This window comes from Nicotiana attenuata, unplaced genomic scaffold (assembly GCF_001879085.1).
Source record: "Nicotiana attenuata strain UT unplaced genomic scaffold, NIATTr2, whole genome shotgun sequence".
Lineage (NCBI taxonomy): Eukaryota > Viridiplantae > Streptophyta > Magnoliopsida > Solanales > Solanaceae > Nicotiana > Nicotiana attenuata.
This window is the reverse complement of record NW_017671833.1, coordinates 201581-222722: the sequence shown is the minus strand read 5'-3', so window position 1 is coordinate 222722 and position 21142 is coordinate 201581. Positions and strand designations below refer to the sequence as shown.

The 21142-nt window shown below is 39.0% G+C and overlaps 1 protein-coding gene across 1 annotated transcript; it reads right to left on the bottom strand.

The window, feature by feature from the left end:
• Positions 1–1090: 1090 nt before the first annotated feature.
• LOC109210458 (enolase) lies at positions 1091–6358 on the bottom strand. The gene is made up of 17 exons (XM_019373876.1): positions 6230–6358; positions 5980–6043; positions 5336–5400; positions 5201–5248; positions 4959–5045; positions 4783–4863; positions 4290–4391; positions 4133–4213; positions 3507–3581; positions 3359–3421; positions 3201–3278; positions 2279–2473; positions 2063–2113; positions 1880–1968; positions 1723–1774; positions 1567–1623; positions 1091–1464 (listed from the first exon to the last, which is right to left on the bottom strand). The coding sequence occupies exons 1-17, from the start codon at positions 6293–6295 to the stop codon at positions 1384–1386; spliced, it is 1335 nt and encodes a 444-aa protein (XP_019229421.1). The 5' UTR covers positions 6296–6358; the 3' UTR covers positions 1091–1383.
• Positions 6359–21142: the final 14784 nt, after the last annotated feature.

The following is a 21142-nucleotide window of genomic DNA, read 5'->3' as shown; positions in this document are numbered from 1 at the left end:
TTTTTTTTTGAAGACAACTATACGAAGAGATTTAGAAAAATGGTTCGTGGTCTCATGTATATTCATCGATATGACTGTCGTTATGAAAACCTGGAGAATTACACATTGTCATCAATGTTGTATCCAGAATATGCTAAGTGATTATGTGAATTTTGGAGCAACACCAAAAGGATATTTTCATAGATACGATTGCAAGAGCGATGAGAGCAAAATGTGGCTTGGTTATTGCAAATATTATTTGATATAAATATACGGCATTTGAAAATCTTTTATCACCATCATTGTTAATTGCTTGATTAATTTGATAAGGACATTGATTATAATGATATTAACTAAATTATATAAATAGATGATTCATATGGAGATAGGATCATATTCGTAATGGTTATGATTATTTACGCCTATGGACGATAATTGAAAGGATATTATTATGATTAAATATTTGTAGAATTAATGATTGATCAAGATGTAATCTGTCAACTCTTGATAATAAGTGTAAACGATATGTTATCTACAATATTAACAACTAAATTAAGAACGCTAGAACAATTGAATGAAAGAAAAAAAAATAATTTCTTAGGTCATTCAATAGTCGATTATAATTGACATATAAATATAGCTGGTCACTAATTAAGTTTGACAGTTAAAATGGCTTCCACAATTTGCAAATGATGGCAATGGGATTCATTTATCCTGCTTTGTCCATTTAGATAGACACTTGAACATTATCAAACATCGACAAAAGGAACATGTAAAATTAAAAAAAATAAAAAGGACTTCAAGATAGAATTGTACTGTGAAAGTGTTCCTCAACAAAAGGCCCGCTGAAATCCTTCTGAAATGACAAAGTTGGTTCCACATAGTGGAAAGTGGAAACATCCCAGAGTATAATAGGACAGGGAGATATCTCTAACGGCACAAAACCTTAGTTATTCTACATATTATTTTGTTTTAGTATACTGAACTCATCATCACAGGATGAAATTAAGGTAGATTCCCTAACTGAGGTTTCCCTTTCAAGAAATGCTCGCCTCTATTCATCAACAAGGCAACCTAATCGGCGAAGGTAGACAATTCTGTCCACAATGCGTTACATAGCAAGGCAAAATCTATGATTTATGCAAAACCGGAACATCAAAATCTTGAAAAAGTACTATAAACTGCACATCCGGTTACAAGACCAGCAGTCAGAATAAGATATGCTCTGCCTACCAGAACCATTTCTCAGTTCAGAATTGTCAAGACTCAAAATATCAGAATAAAAACTGTTAAAGTTTGGAATTTGAAAATCGGTCAGATACCATCATAGAATGACCATTTCCTTATTGGCAATTTGGTCAGCCTAAGAGACTCCCCTCCACATTCCAGAGTAACAGTTCATGTTTAGTAGGGCTCAACAGGGGTGCGGAAGCTTGCTCCAGCATATACAGCATCTGACCCAAGTTCCTCTTCAATTCTCAAGAGCTGTTGCAATGAACGAGAAATCAGAACTTGTGTAGAGACTACAGCGAGAAACGCTAGAGCATGTAATACCATCAAAGTGAACTGTACTATTGGGATAACTACCTGGTTGTACTTTGCAAGACGTTCCGATCTGCAGGGAGCTCCAGTCTTGATTTGCCCCTAGAAGATTCCAGGAGAATACCCAATTGATACCAAGGATATTTCTGAGTTAACTCTATAAATTAGATTAGCCAAAAAATGCCTTTATAACAAAATTACCGTTGACAAACCCACAGCAAGATCAGCAATGAAGGTATCCTCTGTCTCTCCACTGCACCAAATAAGCCAAAGACCATTAACAAGTGTCATAAATAACAAAGCATAGCTATATTTCTTCATTATGCAAGCCTAATGCTGAGGATCATAATCTCCTTACCTGCGGTGGCTAGTCATTACACCCCAACCAGCCCGCTTAGACATTTTTACAGCTTCGATACTCTCGGTCACACTGCCTATTTGGTTAACCTGCACACAGAATCCAAATGAAATATTGCAGCCTGATCTTCAAAGTAAGGGGACACATTAGCAATGTGGCTAACTCAGAGGATGCAACAAATACCTTAAGAAGAAGGGCATTGCAAGTCTTCTCTTGGATTGCCTTGGCAACTCTCTGGCACATATACAGCTCATAATTATATGGTTTTGAAAAGCAAACAGAAAGTAGCTCGAGCACACAAGAACCACGTGCTCTACTCGTTATCTTTAATGATAGAACATCTTAGCATGAAGCTCTAAGCAAGGAAGGACAACTAATTGCAAGCAGCCTCAATTTTACCTTAGGATTGGTGACAAGAAGGTCATCTCCCACAATTTGTACTTTCTCCCCAATCTCAGCAGTGAGCTTAGCATAGGTTTCCCAGTCATCTTGGTCAAATGGATCTTCAATTGAAACAATAGGGTACTCAGACACAAATGACTTGTACAAATCTTTGAGCTGGTCACCTGAGATCTTTTGGGAGCCATTGTTATTCTGCAAAGATGAACCGATTGAAGCAATCGGATTAGATAATAAATCAAACATGAAACAATATCAATAAAGAGTCTCATACTTTCCAGCTCAGTTGCATATCCATTTGCCAAGTAGGTAATCATCCCAAGTTAGTGGTTATTACTACTTATAGCCTGTTTGGCCAAGCTTCTTTTTGGCCAAAAGCACTTTTGGCCAAAAATTGAGGTGTTCGGCCAAGCTTTTGGAAGGAAAAAAAGTGCTTTTGAGGAGAAGCAGAAGCAGTTTTGGAGAAGCAAAAAAAAGTAACTTTTCTCCGAAAGCACTTTTTTGATAAGCACTTTTGAGAAAAATACACTTAGAAGCATTTTTTAAAAGCTTGGCCAAACACTAATTGCTGCTCAGAAGTGCTTTTCGAACTAATTAGCCAAACACAAACTGTTTCTCACCAAAAGTACTTTTGAGAAAAGCACTTCTCTATTAATGGGCTATTAATCTCTATTGTTGAGTTCCAAGAAACGTTTGTAAGCAAGTTTGGTCAAAATCCAATTTATCAATTTTCCAAGTATGCAATCTCATAAATGATGTGGCTTCAGAACAATCAAGATTACAAAGTCATGTCAATGCAGAAAATCCAGTTCAATGTTCTTTGTAGAGATACAAACCTCTGAGTATCAACTAATAGTGAAAGAAAGCAACACCAAAATTACTGTCTGAATTCACTAATAGGGTCTAGTCAGCAAGGATATACCTCTTCTTTGAAGTTCAGATCATACGTATTGTCCTTTCCATAGAATTCAGATGCTGCAACATCCATTCCGATAACAACCTAAATGGAAGATAATCTTAGCTTCCACATTATCTAAAAGCATTTAAAAGGTCTGAATTAAAACACAGTTAAGAGCTTACTTTTCCAGTATAACCTGCTTTTTCGATGGCTGTCTTTAGCAATTCAAGGCCCTCCTTATTTTCCTGAATTTTCGAAACAATAATCATGTCATATATAAGGGTAAATATTCAACAGTATGCCATACACCTGCATTAATTTACACTTAACCTGGATATTAGGAGCAAAACCGCCCTCATCACCAACATTTGTTGCATCCTGGCCATATTTCTTCTTAATCACAGCCTAGAGTTAGATTAAACTGTCATCAGCAACCGAAATAAGTATGAGAAAAAGGATTGGTACGAACACATTTAATGCTCCCTCAGTCCCATTTTATGAGATGGTGTTTGAATGTGCCTGGAGTTTCACGAAATAAGGACCTTTGATACAAGCTAAAAGTATGCAGAATACCAAAAATGTCGTTAGTAACATCAATTAAATGAGAATTCGTGAGAGTTCCACATATCCTTTACTATTTTCTCTTTCCTGAGAAAAAGGTGAATATTAGCATGAAGTGGATTCCAAAAAGTTATGTCCCTAAGGGTAAAAAGAAGATGGATAAGATTAAATAGTTTTTAAATATAGAAAGGTAACAGGCTTTATGGACAAGCGTCACATAAAATAAGACATAGGGATTACTATATTTTCTAGCCTAATGGAGCTCAAAAGGGTAACAGGAAAAAGGAAAGAACAACTCATTCTTTAATGCAAATATTGTCAAACATATCCACTAAACTTGACTTTTGAGACAAATAAATACTAATGGAATAGAAGCTAGAACAACTGTGTGGAACCTTCAAATGGTGATACACTTCACAACCCATCTTCATGGCCTCCTTAAAACTAGAAGCTCCAACAGGAAGAATCATAAATTCCTGTACATAACAGCTAATGAGTATATTTTATCTAAACATCACTTAATTAAATCTTTTAACGGGAGAAAATACATACCTGCATCGCAAGCTTATTTCCAGCATGGGACCCACCATTGATGACATTGAAAGCAGGAACTGGCAAAACCAACTTTTTGTTACCTGCCAAATCAGCAATATGCTGCAAAGAGAAGGCAGCTCAAATTGTAACTCGTAATCATATATTTCTTCAAACTGGATATATGTAAAGAAGAGAATGGAGGCTTGGATGTTTTGTTTTCTCTTTTGGGCAAACAAGTGGCCACGATTCTATTACCTTATGATGGGGAGAACTAACATAGTAATAGAAATAGTACCAATTAGAGCAAACTTTAAACAGAAGATTGTTACCCCCTTACGTGAACAATAAATTCAAAATACAAAATGTTCCCACATTGAAGAAGAAATGGATGGGGTCTTAAGGTCAATATCTTTCCATTTGGACTCCACTTTAATTGGCCACTGAAGATTTAAAGAGTTGATTACTGGCTGAGTGAGCATTGGACTCCATAAAAAACAATTGTGTGATATACCTTATAAAGTGGAACGTTCTTGACAGCAGCGCCAGCTTTACACACTGCAAGTGACACAGCAAGGATGGCATTTGCACCAAGCTGGCAAAAAAGCCAACACAAGTAAATTGGTAATTTGTGCACTTCTGATAATTACAACTTAAGTGAACTTAATGTTGAAGCTTATTCTTGGATACCTTTTGCTTGCACCAACCCCACTCATTTTGCGTTCCATCTAGCTGATGAACCATATAGTTATCAAGACCAGTCTGATCAGTTGGGTCCTGCAAAGCAAGGGAACCTCGCATATCAGGCACATCGCTACTCAACACAATAATAAGAAGCATTGTGCTCTTTCACACCTAGCAAATAACCATCAAAACAATTCTCCAAGAAATATCCTCTTCGAAGGTAAAAGAAATTACTGGAGGAAATATACCTTGCCAACAAGAGCTGGTCCAATAATTGAGTTGACATTGTTTACGGCCTAAATGAGTTGAACAAGGGAGCAAACCAGCAGTCAGCAGTGAACAGTATAATCAACCAATTACGTGTCTTGAGATGCAATACCAACCTTTGAAACGCCCTTGCCAAGGTAGTCGGACCCTCCATCCCTCAATTCAAGGGCTTCATATATTCCTATCAAATGAATTCGACGGAGTTCAATAGAAGGTACTAGGAACAGAGGAAGCTACAATGTCAAGAACTAAAACACACACTTCACATTTCCATCCGAATTAAAAGAACATTGTCTTGGCGTCTTGCAATATCCTTATAGATACAAATGGTTTAAAATTCAAGAAAATTCTAGGAAAACGCCGATACTAAACACATTTGCCTAAAAAACTGACCAATGGTTGGTCACTTTTCTTATCTAAACAGCCAAACAGAAATTCATAACAAGAAAGGGTTAAATCAACAAAACCATACTTGGAAAACATTTGCTAAAAACTTAAAAGTAATCATCATCTTATGTATAATTTAGAGAAAGCCCCAGTGGGCCGCAGTTTCAAACTTGGTGGATAATGAGCTTGCCCCCCTTTCTCCACTTAAATACCAGGTTTCTGTCTGTAACATGCTACCAGACGAAAGCCCTCGGGGCAAAATACTTATATTATAGTCAATGGCTTGCATGTCTGCGTAAATACTCCAAACCCATCCATGCTGTTAAAATGTAAAAATCCAAAATAATACAACGAACAGAAATAGAATTTTCACCAGTGGATGCGCCACTAGGAACAGCAGCTCTAGCCCAGACACCATTTGACAAATGTACATCAACCTACACAATGTACAAATCAACGAGTTGTAAATAAACTATCACCAATTTTACACCTAATATACTACACCTGTCTGAAATCAGAAGTAATATACAAACTTAACATAGAAATAGAACAATAAACGAAGAATGTAATATAGGGAACATCGTAAATGGCTGAAATGGACGATGATTTGAAGGAGAACGAACCTCAACCGTAGGATTACCACGGCTATCGAAGATCTGACGAGCCTTGACGGACTTGATAGTTGCCATTGGGATACGCGTTCGAAGGTGTTGGGTTGTTTGTGAGAGTGGGAATAAGACGCTACGCCACGAATTTGTAGAAAAAGGTTGATTAATTACAACCGTTGGATTGGTTTTGATGGATCTCTTACGTATTGTTTGGATGGTTGTTACCCATCGTATTGTATTGTTACCCTACATACAATGTTTGTTTTGATTGATCATATAAAATTGATTGTATTGTATTGTTAAATTTATTGTTCCGGAATAATGAAAAGGCCCATTTTATGAAACAACCAAATCGGTGTGGTGAGATTGTTCCGTATTTCTCTTTCCAATTACGCCCACACTAATTATTCTATATTTCAATTTTACCTTTTACCCTATTATTTATGTTATACTTCACCCAACTACGTACTTTGTCTCCCTCCTTCTTCCGTTTATTTTTTTGGTTAGTTTTCCCTCTCTTTTTTTTTTTTGTATTTTTATCTCATCTATAATCTTTGCAAACTTTTTGCTAATTATAATTACATATATAGGCTTCTACCAAGATCGGAAGGTCAAATAAATAAATTATTTTTATGAGTAGTTCTTAAGAAGCATCGTGTTTAAAATAATTGAGGGTATTTTAGTAAATATAGCAGTGCAGTACAATACAATACAGTCAAACCAAACAATAAAAATATTGTTTAACAACAACAAGCGATACAATCTATCCAAACATTGTATCCATCAAAACGATATAATACGGTACGGTACAGTACAATACAATACAATACAATACATTATAAAACGATGAGTAACAATGATCCAAACAGAGTGTTAATTTTTGTTTTCCTGAATATTCTTCTAATTAACTTTTTTCTCAAATTCTTTTACTAATTATTACTCCTTTCGAAATTGTTAGTGTAGACATTTAAATGTCTTTTGGGTTAACGCCATATAAAACCACCTTAAATGAAGAATAGCTAAAGGATTTTTATCAAGAGAATTCGAAATATTAAAAAGTAAATACATGAATAAGTGAAGGAATTCAACATCTACTTTTTATGAATAAAAAATAATTTTAATCTTATATATGCAATATTATATACGGTCGAGATCGAATGCTTTCGATCTATAAACTCGGGAGGTCGTCCGAAGTCCGAGTTCGGATAAGACCAAGTTCGAGCTTGAGGGACCAGACCCGAGTTCGAAGACAGAGCGCGATACATACCGGGGGGCGAGTGTGTTCGACCTTCGAATAATACCATTATGGCTTTGTAACAGACTAAGCAAGCTTCTAGCCACGTCCCCAAGATCACGACGCAAATTCCGGAATGGGATTGTACGATTCCGTACTAGGCGGTTAGACAGTTGTACCAAGAATATTCCTTATTTAGGGATTCCCCTATTATATAAAGGGGATCTCAATCATTTGTAACATCATCTTATCATTGAGCAAAGAATATATTCTCTACCTTTTCGCCTACTGTTCATCAGCATTGTCCTTTAGGTATACTGTTCTTACTTTGCTTTTATTACTTAATTGTTCTTATTATCCTAAGCCTACCTCGAGGTCACTAAGCTCGAGGTCACTATAGCTGAGTAACATTGGTTTGATTCACTTGTGTCTTTCATTTCTACTTCATATTTCTTGATTATTAAGTGGTATTAAACTAACTACAAATCAAATTTAATTGTTACTCGTATTTTCAAGGTAAACAGTTTGACGCCCACCGTGGGGCTAAAGATAATAGTGATTATTTCTTTACTGATTTTCATTACACACGTTGCTTTTACACTTTTTCTTGTCAAGATCTTTTGATTCTCACGCTGAAACATGTCTAGCTCACAAAAGGCACCCATTCATGACAATGAAGGTCTTGGAGAGAACAACAACGCAGGAGTAGGTGTACCACCGATAAACCCAGGGGAAGTGCCAAATGTGGAACTTGTTGATGTTAGTTTGCGCATCGCTTTGAATGCAAATCTAGGCGCGGACCCTGAAGGAAATATACACAGGGAAGCCCAATCTGGTGAGCAAAGAACACAAGGAATGGGAGATGGGGGAGTAAGCCTCCAGGTGATATTCAAGATGCTGCAAGCTCAGCAAATCGCCATCGCTCAACTTCAGAGTTAGAATAGAACTCCAAACACAGCCAAACCAGTAAACACTCGGCGTACTGAACCAGCGCTAGAAAGGACAGATGAAAGTGGCTCGGGGACAGACCCCACGATTATGAGAATGCTCGAGGAACTAACTAAGAGGATCGAGTTCGGAGAAAAGAAAATTAAAGACAATGATAAGAAGGTGGAAACTTATAACTCCCGGGTAGACCAGATACCGGGGGCACCTCCAGTTTTGAAAGGTCTAGATGCCAAAAAGTTCATGCAAAAACCATTCCCCCCGAGTGCAGCTCCGATGCCCATACCCAAGAAGTTTCGCATGCCCGATATACCCAAGTATAACGGGACAACCGACCCTAACGAGCATATAACTTCATACACTTGTGGGATCAAAGGAAATTATTAGCTTATATGAGTCCACCAAACTATAGAGTATCTGATCCTCTATGAGATGATGCCTAGAATGCAGTAAAGACTGTAAGTAAAGAAGGCAAGAGATTTTCTACGTGGAAAATCCCACACAAGGGGATCAAAAACGATGACCTACTCTTGTAGGCTTTTAACTCCACTAACTTGCAATCTGCCTATTACAAGCCACTTTGCAAAAACCCTATTGCAAAGACTTCAAACTAACTTGTGATGCAACCACCACAAGCCACTTTGCAAAAACCCTATTGCAAAGACTTCAAACTAACTTGTGATGCAACCACCACAAGCCACTTTGCAAAAACCCTATTGCAAAGACTTCAAACTAACTTGTGATGTAACCACCACAAGCCACTCTATAACTATCCTAGTTACAAAGGCTTTAAACTTATGACTATCCCTAGTCACAACATAAACTCAGAAGTTTACGAATTTTGGTTTGTTCCTAAGACAACGCTTCTAAGAAAGCAAACTAGGAAATACAATGAAGAGCAAACAACAAGATTACAACTCAACTACGGATGTACATAAACTCATTAAGAAACTGATCCTTAGTGGAGTTGTCTTCTTGTTCTTGACACACCAGTGACTTCAATGCAGGATGAACGTTGTCATGCTTGAGAGAATATTACTGAATGCACGAACAATGGTGTGCCTTGCACCAGGTTGTTTTATCACAAAGATAGCACAATGGATAGTGATGTCAACTCTTGGTGTACGCTTCTTCCCAATGAGAAGTGACTGCTGTACAGTTTGCACAGCCACTTCTGCGCAGTTGCGTTCCAGCTGGATAGTGGACTTTGTACTTCTTGTCAGGACACACCAACAGACCAGGTCCTAGTTGTGTTCCTCTTCTGTGACAGCTGCTAGATGGTCACTTTCTTCTGCTACGTTCCAGCTGTGTATTTGACTTGTACTTCTGTCAAAAAACCCTAAAGGACCAGGTTACCTGGTCCCTGTTGTGTTCCTCCCTGTGGTTGTTCATCCATTTGCTGATTTTCATACTTCAACAAGGTCACATGAAGTGTATACCCTGTGGGACAGGTTGCCAGGTTCTCTATCTGGTTCTTCACGACAAGTTTGTTAAATCATCAAAACATAAGACGCATAAGGCCAAGACATTAAAAACCCATCAATTTCCCCCTTTTTGATGATGACAAACTTAGACATGGACAGTATTTGTTTAGAGCAGAAATAACCAGATGAGATGCCAGAACTACACTAAGTTCCCCCTTAATCTTAGATCTCCCTCCTTTCCCTCCTTTGTAGGGGTGTTCAAAACCGAACCGAAATCGAAAACCAAACCGAAACCGAAGCTTAATGGCTTATTTGTATCGGGTTAACAGTTTAAAGGACGAGGAACGGATTGAAATTTTTTCATTAACGGCTTATCGGTTTGGGGGCGGATTATTCAATTTTCTTAATGGATAATCCGTTAACCCGTTAAGAATGAATATATATATATATATATATATATATATATATATATATATATATATATATATATATATATATATAAAATTTATTTTTATCCATATATATATTAAATATCAAAAACCCTTCGACTTCAGTCTTCCACTCTTCCACTCTTCCAATACTCTATCTCTAAGTTTTAACGCTTAATTCCTAAATAATCAAAATTATGAAAAATATGTAACATAATCCTTGTTAATTACTTTAGAAAAGGCAGAAAGTTCAGAATCAAATTCAAGCATACAAATATTTTGGAATACTCATACAGATGAAGTTAGTATTACATTATAAACAAGTCTTTCTCAGGCATAATGCATAAAGGATGCAACATCACTGAACTGGACAAGATAAGTTAGCCAATGTATCAATTATGCGATATAGGTGAGGGCGTAGAGATATCTTTTTCAGGCATGAACAATGAATATTACAGACACCTGTTGAAAGATGATGCGCCTGAAATCTTAGTCGTAAACATGAACTAAGTTAGTTTTCAATTTGTAAGGGGGAGAGTAGTATCTTGGATTTGGATAAGTATGCTATTATGAAACGAGTTCCTATACATGCTAGAGATCTTCGTATTCTTGATCCTCTTCTTTCTTATCCTTCTGCAATTTTAGGCCGAGAAAAGGCTATTGTACTCAATCTGGAGGTGAACTTCTTTTTTTATTGCTTTCTCTGTTCTTTGTTACTATGATTTGCAGAAATCTAATTCTTGTGCTTTTGTTTGGCTGTTTGTTCACCGACTTCAGCATATCAAAGAAATTATTACTATAGATGAGGTGAATTTCTTTTGCTTTCTACATTGCATACTGGAATTTGAGGCGGTGATTTGTTCGGATAAGGTATAACTTATATACAATGGCTACAACCAGACATGGATTAACACTCCTATATGGGTTCTAAATTAGTACTCCGTTTGTAGGTGCATATTTTCTAGTAATTATGATTGAATATATATTGAATTAGGCCGATAAACCGCCTGATAACCGCCCGATTAGAGTTAAACCGATACCAATCCGTCCGATATCTTATCGGGTGGCTAGCGGATTAATACATTTAAAAGCCTTTAACCGATAAGCCAAACCGTTAAGAGTAAATAATCGCTCAATCCGCCCGATAAGCAGCCCTACTCCTTTGTGTTGATAGTTCCCCCTTAACCTCAGACTTGATTCTCCCTCACTTACACACACAAAGCATATTACCCCTCACCTTTCACCTACACACTTCTTTTCCCCCTTTTGGCATCATTAAAAAGAACAGGTAATTAGCAAAACGAAGAGCACAAGCAGGTAATAAGCATAAAGAAGTCTAACATAGCTTGCTCATGCCACATATGTGCACACAACATGACAGAAAAGAAACCCAGAGGAACACAGTATTGTACATGCAATGAAGGGGAGCTATTTTATTAATGTTTACCATGGACTGAGCAAGTCAGGAGCAGTAATGGTTAAGTTCAACATGCCATCACAAAAACAAGTAAGCAAAAGTAAAACACCAGCCACAGGATTTTGGAGCAAAAATACCTGGACACTAAGGGGATCCTGGGGGACACTAGAGGAAGGAGGCTTGGAGGAAGAGACAGCAATGGTTTTGAGAACCAGGTCCAGTCTAGCATTTGCAGACAGTTGTTCTTCAAGTAATTGAGCCCGAAGTCTATCATTTTCCTTTGTCAGTCGTGCAACTTCCTCATTGACAGAATCTGGTCCTTTAGCTGCTTGACTGAGCTGAGTTTCCAGTATGGCATTTCTATCCCTCAGCCTTCTGATCTCCTCAGAAGCTACATTTTGAGCGTTGATCAGCTGAGAAATGGTCGAGATGCTTCCACTTCCACCGACTCTTTCTACACATTCACATTCTTCAAGAGTGGTCTTAAATAAGGTCTTCTTGCGTGTACCTACTCTGGGATTCCCCAATGGGACCTTGTAGAATCTGAACACCTGAGTGAGGAAAAAGCCATATGGTAATCCATGATTTCCACCTTTAAAGTTTTCCAACTTTTGCATGTGGACTATCATGATTGTTGGCAGGTTGATTGGGACAAACTCATCAAGCGATTCCATTAAGACCATATCCGACTTTGTAGCAATAGACCGCCTCTCAGAACGAGGTAAGAGTACCTTAGTGACCAATTCAAAGAGAAGCTGATATTCAGGAAGTAATACCTTCTTATGCACCTGTTCCCCCTGCTGAATAGCTTGCTCTTTCATGATTGCTCTCCTAAAGTTGACACCACAAACACCTTTGACTGAGGACATCCCTTCACATGGGATTCTGAGAATCTTTCCCAACGCTGAAGCAACGAGTACAATGTCTACTCCATTTACTAGCACACAAATATGATCCCCCTCAACAGTGAAGAGAGATGCGTAGAAGCTTTACACCGCATCTTCGTACACCAGAGGCATGCTTTCCTGAAACAAGTGCTCCCATTGCTGAAACTCAACGATCTCTCCAGAATTTGCCTCATACCTGCCATCTCAGAAATTGCTGGGTCAAATGTACGACCCCACATGACTTTTTGAGTTCTTAGTCTCTGCTGCCAAAGACCTCTATCACTGGACATTGTACTTAGAGCACCATGTTCTCTAACGGTTTCCCATTTCGTTTTGTAGATCCTTTAACAGATTTTCCTTTCTAGCTTGCTAACCCCTCAGTATCATCTTCAGACATGGCTTTCTCTGCTTGACTTCTTTTAGATTTGCCGCTGTACTTCACGGATGACCCTTTCTGTTCCTCAATAGTTTCATCGGATGCATTTGTGAGCACGTGATTTTTGCCCTATATGAATTACTCCCATAAACTAAAGAAAATAGGTTTCTTTTCATTATTTTGCAATTTTGTGGTTTTCGTGGCATTTATTGTTAATTATTTGCATTTTGTCCGTGCATTTTAATTAATGAAAAATACAAAATATATGTGCATTTGCATTTAGGGTCCTGTTTTATATTTTTAGGTTAATTAGTTAATCAATTGTGGCAAAATATGAAAGAAAATAACAAAAATAGTTTACTTTGCATTTTCGGCCTTTTTAATTTTCGAATTTTATAGTTTTATTTTAATTTAGGACTTAGTTAATTTTGGAGAGTGCAATTAGTTATTAATTTTGTTTTAGAGTTATTTCTGTATTTAACAAAATCTGAAAATAAAAAAAAAAGAAGAGAAAAAGAAAAGAAAAATGATTTTTAATAAAAAATCAAATTGTTTGGGTCAATTCAATTTAGCTACAGGCCCAAACCATCCTTCCTCCATTAACCCGCCCAAGTTTACCCTTTCCAACCCAGCCCACTCTCCCCAAAACCCGGTCCATCCCTTTAAAACCCAAACAACGTCGTCTTTATAACAGCCAATCTTGGCCATTGATCTCCATTNCCTTAAAACCCAAACAGCGTCGTTTTTATAACGGCCAATCTTGGCCATTGATCTCCGTTGATCCGACGGATGGGAACTGGGGGGGGTTTAATATATAAGTGTCTGAAACGTTACCCCCCCCCCCCTCTCACTCATCTCTCTCGTTCCCCCCCTTTTCAGAGACGAAACCCTAAATCCACCACCAGCCGCCGCCGGAAATCGCCCTACGGTGGCGGCGAGTCTCCAATCCCAACCAAAATTACACCACAAACCTACCTTGACCCCCTCTTTCCAAATCTCTGGTCGCTTTCCCTCAAACCCCTCTAGAACTCTTCAAATCTTAGATCCACGGAGGCAGAACCCTAGCGCCGCCCACTTTCTCCGGTGGCGGCGCCACCTCCAAACCGCTTCAAAATTACATAACAGAACCACCCCAACCTCCTCATCCCAAATATCCACCTAGCTGCCTTCGAACACCCCTCAAACTGCTCGAATATTAAATCAAAGCATGAGCCCTAATTCCCAAAAGGTCTCAAGTTCGATGCTGCTTGAAGATTTGGGTCAATTTCGGTTTTATTCGTGCGTTCTTATTAAGAACACACGATTAATATCGTAATAGGCCAGAAAATCCAAAGAAGTTGAAATTTCGATCCCTTCTTTCATGCATTGGAGTCTCTGTAGGTATTTCTTTTTCTCTTGTTGTTTTTTTTTGTTAGTTTTTCTTTCTTCTTTACTTTTTCTTTTATTTTTTTTACCTTCCGTTGTCATCTGTTTCTCCCCCTTTCTTGTGGACTCTTTTTCTTCCCCAGTTTCAGAGTGTCTTCTACATGCATTGTAGTTTTAAGAAAACCTTTTTCTCTAATTCAGTTTGTTAATCATTAATTCTAGTCCATTAGTTCGATTTTGAAATTATTTGAATTGTTCTGCTTTGTTTCTCCCTAGTTAGTCTGTTTGTACTTGGGCGGGGGGGGGGGGGGTGTTCATACTTTTAGGCTTAGGCTGATGATTTGGGCTGGCCTTCTAAATGGGTCAGTCCAGGGTCGACTTGACCCATAACCCGTCTGAGGTTCAGGGGTAAAAATAGGCTGATTAAGGGGTAAATTGGATAGATTACTCAAGTAATCTTTCAGTAACAACCTGAGGAAGCTTCCTAGAAGCTGGGGTGGGGGCTGTTATGTTAATTTGGTAATTTTATTAAGGGTAGTTGAGCAAAGAAGAGAATTAACTAGGTGTATCTAGGCAAAAAGGAAAATTGGAAAAGGGCCCATATGCAAAACTGAAAACTTCAGGCTGCCCTAGTCCCTTGCCTATAAAGGCACCCTAAACTTGCCTTGCAAGGCAGGCTTGGAAGAGATTTTAAGAGCCAAAAAATACAGAGAATACAAAAACGGGAAGGATTTCTACTGTTCCATTGAAAGCTTCAGTGATTTTTTTTACTTCTAAAAAAAACAAAATTCCTATTCTGATATTCAAAATGGATTGATGTTCGGTTGTTAAAAGCTTTGATTCAAGCTGGTTGAGGGTTAATCTTTCATTGGGGTTTGAGTTGATTTCCTGGTTTTTTTTTGTTGAATCTTGTTGGCTTCTGCTGTTGATTACCTGCTGCTCTGTTGCTGATTCTCCTTTTTTCTATTTTTGTTCTCGAAGTCCAGGTACTCTTCTAAATTCTACAGGTGTAATTCTCAGTTTGAAGATGAAATAAAAGCTGAAAAGCATGACTACAGATCCCCTTGTCTCATCTATAGTTCTTCATGATACATATGCTCTCTATCACATGAATCACTATGTAATTAACTAGATTATTACGTTCTGTATTTGCTTGAAGACTGTTGGCATATTGCGCTTAAGCTTAGTCAAGTCTAATGTGTTTAAATCTGTTAGTTCCAAATAGCATATATAATCATGCTTAGGAATGGATTCATGGTTGGATTGATGTTAAAGAGGCTGAGGATAAAATGTTAGTGTGGAGGTATTAGTAGAGTTCTGTGACTTGTTTAGATATGATGGTCTGGTGTTGTTTACGAAAGTATGATGGATGTATGCATCAGGTAGTTAATGTTTTGTTTAAATTAGGTTTGAGGTTATATTTAGTGTATGGTTGATAAATTCAAATAAGTGGTGACGTGAACTATGATTCTCTAATTAAGGTTTCCCATGATTTTTAATCTCTGGTGTGTAAGTAAATGTCATACGCATATGGTTAACTTGAAGTGACCCGGGAACGTGTTTCAGTTGATTTCAACCATGGCTTTAACACCTAGCAATTGTAGGTTTAATTTTAATAATTACTCAATACCAAGTTTTTTGATCTGCAATGTTTACATTTTTTTAAGAACGTTTGGATGACTTCTGCTGTAGCCTGGGTTCGACGCATGAAACCCTTTGATGCCGGTTGCACGTGATTGTTATGTTGGGCTTCCTCTATGGGCTCATTGAAAGTTGCCGTGGAGATTCACTCTTCACAGCCTTTGGGTTTGGTAAATTGTTGGGCCTCACGTCAGGCCTGGCCCAAATGACAAACAAAATTGAAAACCTCGGGCCATTTAGATTCACACTTTGAGATTCATTTTCATCTAGGAATAGACCAGCCCTTTAAGTTGTTTAGCTAGCAAGCCCTTTACTATGGAGGCGAGCCATAATAGATAATAAATAGTCTATGGCCCTCGCAAACACTTTAATTAGTTATTAATGAGAAATATTCGTAGAAAAACCTTTAGGGCCGTTTAATATGCTATCGCGGTTGTGGACTTGTTCGCATGACATGATTACGATTCTTTAAAATAAAACCGGAGTATGCGTTCGCGCAACTTTGGCCAAACTTTTCTTAATAATAATAAAGCGTTATTAGTTGTGGACACGTTCGCGTGACATAATTTTTGACGCGCCAAACAAATGGGTACACGTACGCGTGACCCGTTTCAAGATAATTTCTTAATTAAAAAGCGGTGAAAGGTAAATGCACATAGGTTCTAAAATGAGTAATTAAACAATTTTAATAAGCCAAGTATGATCAAAGCGACCGTGCTAGAACCACAGAACTCGGGAGTGCCTAACACCTTCTCCCGGGTTAACAGAATTTCTTACCGGATTTCTGTGTTCGCAGACATAAACAGAGTCAAATCTTTCCTCGTTTCGGGATTCTAAACCGGTGACTTGGGACACCATAAATTATCCCAAGTGGCGACTCTGAATTCAATAAATAATCTCGTTCCGATTGTCACTTTAATTGGAAAAAACTCCCTTTATTATACCCTTCCGGGGGTGTAGGAAAAAGGAGGTGTGACAGCTCTGGTGACTCTGCTGGGGATAAGAACCCAGAATCTTTGATTCAGGGTTCAGAATTCGAGCTTATTAATATGATTTTGCTTGGATTTATTTATTTGTTAATATTACTGTATTTTGTGAACCTTTGTGCTGATTGTTATCTGTTTATCGCTTTAATATTGTTGAATTGTATATAATTGTCTTCTTACGCCACCCCTCTGAGTCTTCTGAAAATGGTGCATACGTTCGCGTAGCCCGCTTTTTTTGTAGAAAATATACCAAATAGAGCGAGGCTGGGCAAGCGACAAGGCCGGGCAGACTTTAGTGCTCCCGGTACGCCGCCCCTCCTCGGCCTCAGTTGTCCGCTCGAGTACCCCAAGTCTAGGCCAAAACCCCAGGATTTAAACTTAGAAAAACACAGCTTCATGCCGGATCCCTAGTAGGAGCGCTTGTTTGCATCACGGGCATTTGACTTAGGGGACTCAACACAGGTGTACCCAAAATAACAGACCATCCTGATGCATTCTATGTGCTATGTGAACATTTATTTGTTTCGACTTGCATGCTGACCGGCTAGGGAAAATAAAGCAAAAGAAAACCAAGAGTGGTGTAAGGAAGAAATAAAGCCCGGTTCTAAAGAAAAACCCAATATTTGAAAATATCCCGAAACTCTGCCAAATTTTTTCAAAAAAAAGAGTAATAAAAGGAGTTATTTCAAAACACTCAAAGTGCCCGAACTACGCCAGTTTGATTCTCACAGGGTATGAGATACGTAGACAACCCCCATCGGGTCCAACTTCCTTTTTGAAAAATAGCCCAAAAAAAAACAAAAAATTTATTTTTATTGTAAATAAGTAAGGTGATGCCATTCTTGTCAAAATAGCTGAATGTCCCCAAAAGAGCCCGGAAGGCTGTTTTTGCAAGAACGGCCGCCTTTGGTCATTTTTTCAAGGTTTTGGCCAGTTAGCGAACATAGCCTTAAAATCTTCCTCCTCGGAGTGCTGAAAGGCCTTATTGGCAAAGCCGGATATTTTTATGAAAATTTTGAAAAATAGTGATAACTTTTTGAGTCAAAATGAGTCTTGATTTTTCTCCTGTTAGTTTCCTTTTTGAGTCGGTTGGTTTTTATGGTAAAATTCGGTAGGATGAGTCGTTGTAATCAAAATATTTTTATGAAAATTTGAAAATCCCAAAATGTTTTATTATTTATTTTTATCCCAAGAACTACGCTCGGTCTGATTCATGCGGGGTCATGATACGTAGGCAATCTCCATAGGATTCGACCATAACCAAAAGAAAGAAAAAAAGAGTGATAAAAACGAGGCAAGGAAAAAGAGAGGAAAAATAAGAGCAAAAAGAAAAGGAAAAGAGAGAAAATAAGAAACCGTGAGGAGGAAACAATGGCGAAATAAGAGAGAAAATGAGAGAATAAAAACAAAGAGAGTGCAAAGGAAAGGATGAAAAGAAAAAAAGAAGAAGGAAAAAAGGGAAAGGGGAAGTTGCGAATGGAAATAAGGAAAAGCCGGGATGACGCAAGCAGCCGAGCAAATGCATAATAGAAATGGTTAACTGCTTAGGTGCATTCATCCCCCAAAATATGCGGTTACCAATCTGTTAAAGCCCTAATCGCTAACAAGGTTGTTGTTGATGTATTGAGTCCAGGCAGGTGGTTAGTTGATTGGCATTCTAGCAACTCACTCTTACAACACCCGGTCAAAAGACAAGCTGAACATGACCAACCAAGAACCGGAGGCAAGTATTGTCGATCCGTCAAAAGAGGTGGAAGAGTTGGATGTTAATTCGATGAAAGAAGAGATGTATAAGTTAAAGCAGCAAATGGCTGAAATGTACCAGGCCTGTGCAAAAGGGCACCCACCACCGGTTTACCCCGCCAACCCTGCTTATATCCCACCATTGGCTCAACCTCAGGAGCTTCCTACTGTGAATTCATCCCCGGCCTTTCCCACCTACCACAATGCTATGGCACTACCTCCCAAACAACACCAGCTCCACCACCCAAACAAGTCCCATACCCTCCTCCACCAATCACTCCTGTTTTTGTGGCACCTCCACCTGCAGCATTACACCGATCTTCCAGTAAGCCTCTGTTCCAGACTCACGACAACCAGTATTACCCCCAGAGCCTACCTTCAAAGCTCCAGAACCATATTCCTACACTCCTCATTTTGATTTCCCAGCAGAAACTGAGAAGCCACCTAAGAATCCTGAGCAGGAGGAGATGTTTAGGAAAGTCAAGAGCTTGGAACAATCTTTCAGGAATATGCAGGGGTTGAGTGGTCAAGTAAGCGTGGCATATAAAGATCTATGTCTGTTCCCAGATGTTCAATTACCAGCAGGGTTTAAGATGCCCAAGTTTGATTTGTACGACGGGCATGGTGATCCAGTGGCACACCTGAGAGGTTTTTGTAGCAAGATGAGAGGAGCAGGCGGGAGAGATTAATTACTGATGGCATATTGCAGTCAAAATTTAAGTGGCTCAGCTTTGGAATGGTACACCCGACAAGATCATGGTCGGTGGTACACATGGGATGATCTAGCCCAAGCATTCGCCTGCCATTTTCAGTACAATCTTGAAATTGTTCTAGATCGTCTGTCCTTGACGAAGATTGAGAAAAAGCCCGGTGAGAGTTTCAGAGTATGGATTCCATTGGAGAGAGCAAGCAGCGAGGGTTGACCCTCCGATGAAAGAAAGTGAGATGGTTGATTATTTCTTGCAGGCCTTGGAGCCCACTTATTTTGGTCATTTGGTATCGGCAATAGGCAAGTCCTTCAATGAGGTCGTAAAAATGGGAAGCATGGTAGAGGAAGGACTCAAAACCAACAAAATCATGAGTTATTTAGCAATTAAGGCAACCACCTAGGCCATTCAAAACGGCACTGGGGGTGTACTGGGAAAGAAGAAGAAAGAGGACGTTGCGACAATTGAGTCAAGAGTTTGGTCCAGGGGCCCATCACCTTACTATAACCAGCCTCGACCCCACCACCAAACTTACCCCCACACTCCATATAGCCCACCACAACACTACTACCTACCGCCAGATCCCCATTTTTCTGTCCATCACGCTCAAACATACACTCAACCTCCTGCCCACGCACAATGGCGTGCGCCAACCCCACAGAATACCTACCCAACTCCACAAAATACCTATCCACCCCCAAGAGCTTACAGAAACCCCCCTGGAACAGGTTTCCGACCAAATCAAGCCTTCAAGAATGAGAGGCCGCAGAAGAAGAAGACTTTCACTCCATTGGGAGAATCATATACTAGTCTATTCCACAGGTTGAGACAGTTGGGTATGTTGAATCCGATTGAGCCTAAACTGCCAAATCCTCCCCCTGGAAATCTTGACCACACGGTGAATTGTGAGTATTGTTCAGGTGCTCCAGGGCATGACACAGAGAAATGCTGGCACTTGAAAACAGCTATTCAAAAGCTCATTGATACCCATCGGGTCGAGGTTCAAGCCCCAGAGGCGCCAATATCAACCAGAATCCGTTGCCAGCCCATCATGAGACCAATATGATTGAGATAGTGCATAAAGAAGGAGAGCCTAAGAAGCCTTCACAGACTGTCATGATGATTCGGTCCAGTGAGGTCAGGCCGGTTGAAAAGTCAACAAGTGAGAAATCAGTGATCAGGTTGAGCGGGACAAACAGTGAACCATCTGAGGTAGTCAAGAACGGGTCCTCAAGTGAGGTTGAAACGAAACAAGAAAGCGCAAAAGTGGTTGTGCCAGGAGTGGCAAACAAGCCTGTCGTGATTGCGGAGGGTGCCCACACAGATCGCGTCATTGCCAAGCCAGGCGCTGGGAAGCACCCAGTAACAACAGTTCCTAGTTCTGTGGTTGATCTTGATAAAGAGTTGATTGAAAGGTTCGAGAAATTGTTCGACGATGTGAACATGGTGGAAGTTGGAGAGGGTTCTAGCAAGGTGGATGTGCAATTTGTCGGGCTAGGTGCAAAGATTAACAATTGGGAAGCTACTCCTATCCCTACCCGGAAGGACTTTTGGTAGTTTGCTTTGATTTTCTTTCAGTTTATCAGGATTATTCCAGGGTTGTAATTCAGATTATATGTTCCGTCCGTTTGGATGTATAAACCTTGTTATCTTTTGATTTTAATGAAATGTAATTTCCCTTTTTCATCATTCCTGATATTTTTATTTTTGTTTTTCTTTTCTTTCTTACATAGTTATTTTTATGCTGGTTTCAATGACATGACATGCATGAGGAA

Excerpts from the sequence above, each read along its gene's own strand:
- LOC109210458 (XM_019373876.1), bottom strand. The coding sequence starts at position 6,295 with ATGGCAACTATCAAGTCCGTCAAGGCTCGTCAGATCTTCGATAGCCGT. Across the intron at positions 2,114-2,278 it reads TTCTTGTCACCAATCCTAAG|AGAGTTGCCAAGGCAATCCA; the intron begins GTAAAATTGAGG and ends TATATGTGCCAG. Across the intron at positions 1,624-1,722 it reads TTGCTGTGGGTTTGTCAACG|GGGCAAATCAAGACTGGAGC; the intron begins GTAATTTTGTTA and ends GGAATCTTCTAG.